This window comes from Carcharodon carcharias, chromosome 1 (genome assembly GCF_017639515.1).
Source record: "Carcharodon carcharias isolate sCarCar2 chromosome 1, sCarCar2.pri, whole genome shotgun sequence".
NCBI lineage: Eukaryota > Metazoa > Chordata > Chondrichthyes > Lamniformes > Lamnidae > Carcharodon > Carcharodon carcharias.
Genome location: NC_054467.1, coordinates 244,762,737 through 244,771,946, shown reverse-complemented (window position 1 = coordinate 244,771,946; position 9,210 = coordinate 244,762,737). Strand labels below are relative to the sequence as shown.

At 58.0% G+C, this 9,210-nt stretch overlaps 1 protein-coding gene across 1 annotated transcript; it reads right to left on the bottom strand.

Annotated features, from left to right (window-relative positions):
• Positions 1-768: 768 nt before the first annotated feature.
• ap5s1 (adaptor related protein complex 5 subunit sigma 1) lies at positions 769-9,210 on the bottom strand. Its single transcript, XM_041197287.1, has 2 exons — positions 8,999-9,210; positions 769-2,416 (listed from the first exon to the last, which is right to left on the bottom strand). The coding sequence occupies exons 1-2, from the start codon at positions 9,178-9,180 to the stop codon at positions 1,990-1,992; spliced, it is 609 nt and encodes a 202-aa protein (XP_041053221.1). The 5' UTR covers positions 9,181-9,210; the 3' UTR covers positions 769-1,989.

The window sequence follows — 9,210 nt, the reverse complement described above, 5'->3', positions numbered from 1 at the left end:
TGATGACTGCACTACAGCACACACTGTCCCTTAAAAAGCAGCACAAAATTCAACTTTGTTGGCTAAAAACGTAATCTGTTTTGCAAAGTACCTGCATTGTCTCACATCAGCCATGATCTTATTGAATGGCAGAGGAGGCTTGAAGGGCCGGATGGCCTACTCCTGCTCCTAAGTCCTATGTGAGCACGGGGCGATAGACGAAAGAGATTTGGTTTAAATTAAAACATGCACAGCAGAGTTTTGGATGACCTCATGTTTACAGGAGATGGACATGCCATGAGAACATAAATAGGAGCAGGACTGGCTCACTTGGCCCCTCAAGCCTGCTTCGCCATTCAGTAAGACCATGGCTGATCTGACTGTGGCCTTAACTCCACTTTCCTGCTTGCCCCTCATAATCTTTGACCCCTCGGCAATCAAAAACCTAACAGCCTTGGATATATTCAACGGCCCGCCCACCAGCTGGTAGTTCCCCTCCAGGCCACACACTATCCTGACTTGGAAATATATCGCCATTCCTTCACTGCCGCCGGGCCAAAATCCTGGAACTCCCTAACAGCACGGTGGGTGTACCTACACCACAGGGACTGCAGCGGTTCAAGATGGCGGCTCACCACCACCTTCTCAAGGGCAACTAGAGCCAGCGAAGCCCACATCCCGTGAAAGAATAAAAAAATCCTACTACCTAATATTTGGTATTGTTTTAACCCTAACCATTTGAAGTTTCAATCTTAATTGGTTAAAAAACATCTCCATGGATACCACCAATTAAGTAATTCCATGCTTTTATTACATTGATTTGCACAATTTACACTGTTGAAATCACATATTTCTGATGCCTTTTCCAATAACACCCCAGGTGCAGTGCACCCACTGGCCAATTAGTTCTCAGAGCTCTGAGGCTACTTTAAGCTGGCGATTAAATGGATGCGAGACATCACTCTGCTTCCAGCATCCCCTTTCAGTCCTCTCCAACAGGAAAGGGACCAGGCCCCTGCCTCTCCCACCCCACCCAGAGATCAGGAGCCTGCAGCTTGTGAAGAATATCGAACTTTTGTTCTCCTCTGCTCTGATGGTTCAGCGCTGTACCATAATCCTCCTATTATAAACACCCTTTGCATGGCCAGTGGCAGGCTACAAAACACTCAGGACAACTGTCCAAGTGGGGAACTGGGTAAAGAAAGCATGTTAAAGTCTAGGATGTCCCAACTAAGATTCTTGAGTCCAATACAACCCAATTTGCAAGTTCTGGCCATTTGACAAACAAATCCCAAGGCAACCCATCCTTTCTGTAAACGCAAAACACTGCAGATGCTGGAAAAACTCAGCAGGTCTGGCAGCATCTATGGAGAGAGAAACAGAGTTAACGTTTCGAGTCCGTGTGACTCTTCTTCAGAGCGGCATTACAGCGTTATGGACTCAAAACATCAACACTCTTTTCTCTCTTCACAGTTGCTGCTGGTCCTGCTCAGTGTTTGCAGCATTTTCTGTTTCCATTTCAGAGATCCAGTATTTGCAGTATTTTGCTTTTGTGTTAGTACATGCTGCCTGACTTGAGAAAAATGAATTTAAACATTGATTTAAACTGTACCTGGCTATTAGGGCTTCACTTTACATGCCGAACAGCCTACAAAGTAAAATGCACGTAGCCTCCCAGCCCCTTCTAACAGGGCCACCCAGACAGAGTTAGCCGCTCGCAGCCACAGCAAAGGTTGGAGCACAGAACGGTGGGGTTTTTATTCTTTTTTAAATGGGGTTTCTGATCATTACACAGTGATGGTGATTGCAAAATGCAGAGATGTCGATATTGGGCACCAACAGGATGTGATGGACATTACCTCCACATCGCTCCAGGCTGAAAGAATGACCACCCGATGAATTACACACCAGCAAAGGCCAGAAACCTTCAGCAGGGTGGGATAGCAAACCAGAGAGAAAAAAATAGCTCACAGGAGAACGAAGGCATGGGAGAGACAACAGCAGCCGGCATCATTTGAACATTGAAGCATTCAGTTCTTTCTCCAGACTCTGAACAAAGCAACAGTTGATAAACATCAATTGTCCGTGTGGCAAAAACGTGTTCAGAATCGCCTCAATTCTGTCCGGCTTCAGGACAAGGTCGTTGCCTTGAATCAGCAGCTTCAAATGCTCCGTGAAGTACTTCACCATCAATCTCAGGGTGTTCTCCGCCAGCATTAGGTTCTCGTAGGGGTCACAGATCAAGGCAAAGCCCAGGGAAAGGACTGCCATCCACACCACTGTCGTTTCCTCTGTGAAAATGTCACCAGCAGGGAGGCGGAACACACCCAAATCCGAGTCCTGAAGACCAGCAACTTCCTCAGTTACTACAGACCCAAAGTCAGGAAGCAGTTTGTCTGCAGTCTGGCGAGCCAGCATACAAGAGGACTTCACTTGCCTGAAAATGCAAACACAGTGGAGCACTCTGTCTGATTCTGTAGTTATGTTGTCCCAATTTATACTGCACATACAGTCATGTAGAAAGAAACAGATTTGCTTTTAAGTAACAGCTTACACGACCTCAGGACATCCCAAACTACTTTACAGCCAATATTTTTGAAGTGTGGTGGAATACCGTCCACTTGCTTGGATGAGTGCAGCTCCCACAACACTCAGGAAGTTTGACACCATCTAGGACAAAGCAGCCCGTTTGATTGGCACCCCATCCATAGTCACTCACTCCCTCCACCACCGACACAGTAGCAGCAGTGTGTACCATCTACAAGATGCACTGCAGGAATTCACCAAGACTCCTTCGATAGCACCTTCCAAACCCACAACCACTACCATCCAGAAGGACAAGGGCAGCAGACAGATGGGAACACCACCACCTCCAAGCCACTCACCATCCTGATTTGGAAATATATCACTGTTCCTTCACTGTCGCTGAGTCAAAATCCTGGAACTCCCTCCCTAACAGCACTGTGGGTGTACCTGCACCACATGGACTGCAGCGGTTCAAGAAGGCAGCTCACCACCACCTTCTCAAAGGCCACTAGAGATAGGCAATAAATGCTGGCCCAGCCAGCTAAGCCCACATCCCATGAACGAACAAAAGAATAAGGTTCCCACAAACAGCAATGTAATAATGACCAGATAACCTGCTTTTGAGTTATCAATAGAAGGACAGGCAGAAGGTGGCGTAGTGGTATTGTCACTAGACTAGTGATCCAGAGACTCTTAAATGCCCTCTGAAATGGCCTAGCAAGCTACTCAGTTCTCAAGGGCAATTAGAGATGGGCAATAAATGCTGGCCAGGCCAGCGATGCCCCATCCCATGAATGAACAAAAGCAAACATTGGCCAGGGCACAAGGGGTAACTCCCCTGCTCTTCTGCAAATAGTGCCATGGGATCAGTACATTGAGAGGGCAACAAAGGCCTCGGTTTAATGCCTCATCCAAAAAACGACACCAATCACTGAATTGTTACAGCGCATCCGAGGCCATTTGGTCCATTCCATCTGCACTGGCTCTCCAAATGAGCACTTTCTTCCTTTTTGGATAGCAGCCTCATTACCTTCTGAACCTCAGTACTGCACTGGGAGTGTTAGCCGAGATCTTTGCACGCAAGTCTCTGGAGTGGGCCTCAACATGGAAACATAGAATCTAGGAGCAGGAGTAGACCATACGGCCCTTCAAGCCTGCTCCGCCAGTCAATATGATCAAGGCTGATCCTCTAGCTCAACATCATATTCCCGCTTTCTCTCCATAACCTTTTTATGCCCCTAATACCCCCAAAAAATTATCAATTTCTTTCTTGAATATACTCAGCCACCCAGCCTCCACAGCCTTCTAGGGTAGAGAATTCCACAGAATTCAAAAAAAAACACCCTCTGAGTGAAGATATTTTTCCTCAACTCAGTCCTAAATGGCCTGCCCCATATCCTGAGGCTGTGGCCCCTGGTTCTAGACTCCACAACCAGGGGAATCATCCTCCCTGGGTCTAGCCTCTCTAGCCCTGTTAGAATTTTATACGTTTCAATGAGATCCCCTCTCATCCTTCTAAACTCTAGTGCATACAGGCCCAGTCGAATATGTGTCATATTAATATATAAATTACACACTCTCTCTCCCCCTCACCCAACATTCCTCTCTCCTTCCCCCTTCTCTACCCTTCCCCACCTCATCTCATCCCTCCCCTCTTTGCCCTTCTCTCCCCTTTCCCTTCCTCACCCACCCGCCCCCGCACCTTCCCTCATCCCCACCCCCCTCCTCACCCCCTTTCACCCCCTACCCCCTCTCACCTCCACCCCCCTCCTCACCCTCTCCCATCCCCCCCCGTCACCCTCTTTCACCCCTCACACTCTCTCAACCCCAACCCCCCTCCTCACCCTCTCTCAACCCCAACCCCCTCCACACCCCCAACCCCCTCCTCACCCCCAACCCCCTCCTCACCCTCTCCCACACCGCTCCTCACCCTCTCTCACCCCCACCCCCCTCCTCACCCTCTCTCACACTCACCCCCCTCCTCACCCTCTCCCACACCCACCCCCCTCCTCACCCTCTCTCACCCCCACCCCCCTCCTCACCCTCTCCCACCCCCCTCCTCACCCTCTCCCACCCCCCTTCTCACCCTCTCCCACCCCCTCCTCACCCTCTCCCACCCCACCCCCTCCTCACCCTCTCCCACCCCCCTCCTCACCCTCTCCCACCCCCCTTCTCACCCTCTCCCACCCCCCTCCTCACCCTCTCTCACACCCACCCCCTCCTCACCCTCTCCCACCCCCCTCCTCACCCTCTCCCACCCCCCTCCTCACCCTCTCTCACCCCACCCCCCTCCTCACCCTTTCCCACCCTCCTCCTCACCCTCTCTCACCCCCACCCCCTCCTCACCCTCTCTCACCCCCACCCCCTCCTCACCCTCTCCCACCCCCCTCCTCACCCTCTCCCACCCCCCTTCTCACCGTCTCCCACCCCCCTTCTCACCCTCTCCCACACCCCTCCTCACCCTCTCCCACACCCCTCCTCACCCTCTCTCACCCCCACCCCCTCCTCACCCTCTCCCACCCCCCTCCTCACCCTCTCCCACCCCCCTCCTCACCCTCTCCCACCCCCCTTCTCACCCTCTCCCACACCCCTCCTCACCCTCTCCCACACCCCTCCTCACCCTCTCTCACCCCCACCCCCTCCTCACCCTCTCTCACCCCCACCCCCTCCTCACCCTCTCCCACCCCCCTCCTCACCCTCTCCCACCCCCCTCCTCACCCTCTCTCACCCCCACCCCCTCCTCACCCTCTCCCACCCTCCTCCTCACCCTCTCTCACCCCCACCCCCTCCTCACCCTCTCTCACCCCCACCCCCTCCTCACCCTCTCCCACCCCCCTCCTCACCCTCTCCCACCCCCCTTCTCACCGTCTCCCACCCCCCTTCTCACCCTCTCCCACACCCCTCCTCACCCTCTCCCACACCCCTCATCACCCTCTCTCACCCCCACCCCCTCCTCACCCTCTCCCACCCCCCTCCTCACCCTCTCCCACACCCCTCCTCACCCTCTCCCACACCCCTCCTCACCCTCTCTCACCCCCACCCCCTCCTCACCCTCTCTCACCCCCACCCCCTCCTCACCCTTTCCCACCCCCCTCCTCACCCTCTCTCACACTCACCCCCCTCCTCACCCTCTCCCACACCCACCCCCCTCCTCACCCTCTCCCACACCCACCCCCCTCCTCACCCTCTCCCACCCCCACCCCCCTCCTCACCCTCTCTCACCCCCACCCCCTCCTCACCCTCTCCCAACCCCCTCCTCATCCTCTCTCACACCCACCCCCTCCTCACCCTCTCCCACCCCCCTCCTCACCCTCTCTCACCCCCACCCCCTCCTCACCCTCTCCCACCCCCCTCCTCACCCTCTCTCACCCCCACCCCCTCCTCACCCTCTCCCAACCCCCTCCTCATCCTCTCTCACACCCACCCCTTCCTAAGACCATAAGACATAGGAGCAGAAATTAGGCCATTTGGCCCATCGAGCCTGCTCCGCCATTCAATCATGGCTGATAAGTTTCTCAACCCCATTCTCCCGCCTTCTCCCTGTAACCTTTGTCCCCCTTTACCAATCAAGAACCTATCTATCTCGGTCTTAAATACACTCAATGACCTGGCCTCCACAACCTTCTGTGGCAATGAATTCCATAGAGTCACCACTCTCTGGCTAAAGAAGTTTCTCCTCATCTCTGTTCTAAAAGGTCTTCCCTTTACTCCGAGGCTGTGCCCTCGGGCCCTAGTCTCTCCTACTAATGGAAACATCTTCCCCATGTCCACTCTATCCAGGCCTTTCAGTATCCTGTAAGTTTCAATCAGCTCCCCCCTCATCCTTCTAAACTCCACTTAGTTTAGACCCAGAGTCCTCAAACGTTCCTCGTATGTTAAGCCTTTCATTCCTGGGATTATACTCGTGAACCTCCTCTGGACCCTCTCCAGGGCCAGCACATCCTTCCTGAGATACGGGGCCCAAAATTGCTCACAATGTTCTAAATGTGGTCTCACCCTCTCTCACCCACCCCCTCACCCTCACACCCTCTCTTACCCCACCCCCTCCTCACCCTGTCTCAACCCCCTCCCTCTCCCCCACCCCCACCTCACACTCTCTCAGCCCCTCCCGCTCCCCCACCCCCTCCTCACCCTCTCCCCCCTCCTCACCCTCTCTGACCCCCCTCCCTCTCCCCCACCCCCTCCTCACCCTCTCCCCCCTCCTCACCTTCTCTCACCCACCCCCTCACCCTCACACCCTCTCTTACCCCACGCCCTCCTCACCCTCTCTCACCCCCATCCCTCTCCCCCACCCCCTCCTCACCCTCTGACCCCTCCTCACCTTCTCTCACCCACGCCCTCACCCTCACACCCTCCTCATCCCCACCCCCTCACACCCTCTCATCCACCCCCCCCCTCACCATCTCTCACCCCCAACCCCCTCCTCACCCCCACCCGCTCTCACCTCCTCAACCCCCTCCTCACCCCCACCCTCTCTCACCTCCTCCCCCCTCCTCACCCCCACCCGCTCTCACCTCCTCCCCCCTCCTCACCCACACCCGCTCTCACCTCCTCCCCACGCCCACCCGCTCTCACCTCCTCCCCACCCCCACCCACTCTCACCTCCTCCCCCCCTCCTCACCCGCACCCGCTCTCACCTCCTCCCCCCTCCGCACCCCCACCCTCTCTCACCTCCTCCCCCTCCTCACCACCACCCGCTCTCACCTCCTCCCCCTCCTCACCCCCACCCGCCCTCACCTCCTCCCCCCTCCTCGCCCCCACCCGCTCTCACCTCCTCCCCGTCTTCCTCACCCCCACCTTCTCTCACCTCCTACCCCCTCCTCACCCCCACCCCCCTCCTCACCACCACCCGCTCTCACCTACTCCCCCCTCCTCACCCCAACCGCTCTCACCTCCTCCCCCCTCCTCAACCCCAACCGCTCTCACCTCCTCCCCCCTCAACCCCACCCTCTCTCACCTCCTCTCCCCCCCTCACCCCCACCCTCTCTCACGTCCTCCCCCTCCTCCCTCCTCCTCAGCCCCACCCTCTCTCACCTCCTCCCCCTCCTCACCCCCATCCTCTCTCACCTCCTCCCCCTCCTCACCCCCACCCGCTCTCACCTCCTCCGCCCTCCCCCCTCCTCACCCCACCCTCTCTCACCTCCTCCCCCCTCCTCACCCCCACCTTCTCTCACCTCCTACCCCCTCCTCAGCCCCACCCCCCTCCTCACCCCCACCCTCTCTCACCTCCTCCCCCCTCCTCACCCCCACCCTCTCTCACCTCCTCCCCCTCCTCACCCCTACCCTCTCTCACCTCCTCCCCCCTCCTCACCCCCACCCTCTCTCACCTCCTCCCCCCTCCTCACCCACACCCGCTCTCACCTCCTCCTCACCCCCACCCTCTCTCACCTCCTCCCCCTCCTCACCCCTACCCTCTCTCACCTCCTCCCCCCTCCTCACCCCCACCCTCTCTCACCTCCTCCCCCTCCTCACCCCTACCCTCTCTCACCTCCTCCCCCTCCTCACCCCTACCCTCTCTCACCTCCTCCCCCCTCCTCACCCCCACCCTCTCTCACCTCCTCCCCCCTCCTCACCCCCACCCTCTCTCACCTCCTCCCCCTCCTCACCACCACCCGCTCTCACCTCCTCCCCCTCCTCACCCCCACCCGCTCTCACCTCCTCCCCCCTCCTCGCCCCCACCCGCTCTCACCTCCTCCCTGTCTTCCTCACCCCCACCTTCTCTCACCTCCTACCCCCTCCTCACCCCCACCCCCCTCCTCACCACCACCCGCTCTCACCTACTCCCCCCTCCTCACCCCAACCGCTCTCACCTCCTCCCCCCTCCTCAACCCCACCCTCTCTCACCTCCTCCCCCCCTCACCCCCACCCTCTCTCACCTCCTCTCCCCCCTCACCCCCACCCTCTCTCACGTCCTCCCCCTCCTCCCTCCTCCTCAGCCCCACCCTCTCTCACCTCCTCCCCCTCCTCACCCCCATCCTCTCTCACCTCCTCCCCCTCCTCACCCCCACCCGCTCTCACCTCCTCCGCCCTCCCCCCTCCTCACCCCACCCTCTCTCACCTCCTCCCCCCTCCTCACCCCCACCCTCTCTCACCTCCTCCCCCCTCCTCACCCCCACCCTCTCTCACCTCCTCCCCCTCCTCACCCCCACCCTCTCTCACCTCCTCCCCCTCCTCACCCCTACCCTCTCTCACCTCCTCGCCCCTCCTCACCCCCACCCTCTCTCACCTCCTCCCCCTCCTCACCCCCACCCGCTCTCACCTCCTCCGCCCTCCCCCCTCCTCACCCCACCCTCTCTCACCTCCTCCCCCCTCCTCACCCCACCCTCTCTCACCTCCTCCCCCCTCCTCACCCCCACCCTCTCTCACCTCCTCCCCCCTCCTCACCCCCACCCTCTCTCACCTCCTCCCCCCTCCTCACCCCCACCCTCTCTCACCTCCTCCCCCCTCCTCACCCTCGCCCATTCCCTCCCTTCCCCTCTCTGTCTCTACCTACCTGGCTACGGCCGCCAGTTGCTCTTTGCTGCGGAGTCTCTGCCGCTGATGCCGGACTTCGGCCTCGGCGGGACTTTCCTCCTCCCCCGAGCCCTGCAGCCGCTCAGCGGCGAAGGTACGGGAGTAAATAAGGCGGCATAACTCCCCGGGGCCGAGTGAGAGAAGCACTATGCCCCGCACCATGATGGCGACGGGAGGGGCAGGGAGAGCCTA

Bases quoted from the DNA above. Each gene is read 5' to 3' on its own strand.
- ap5s1 (XM_041197287.1), bottom strand. From the start codon at position 9,180: ATGGTGCGGGGCATAGTGCTTCTCTCACTCGGCCCCGGGGAGTTATGC. The intron at 2,417-8,998 runs GTAGGTAGAGAC...TTGCATTTTCAG, and splicing joins CAACTGGCGGCCGTAGCCAG to GCAAGTGAAGTCCTCTTGTA.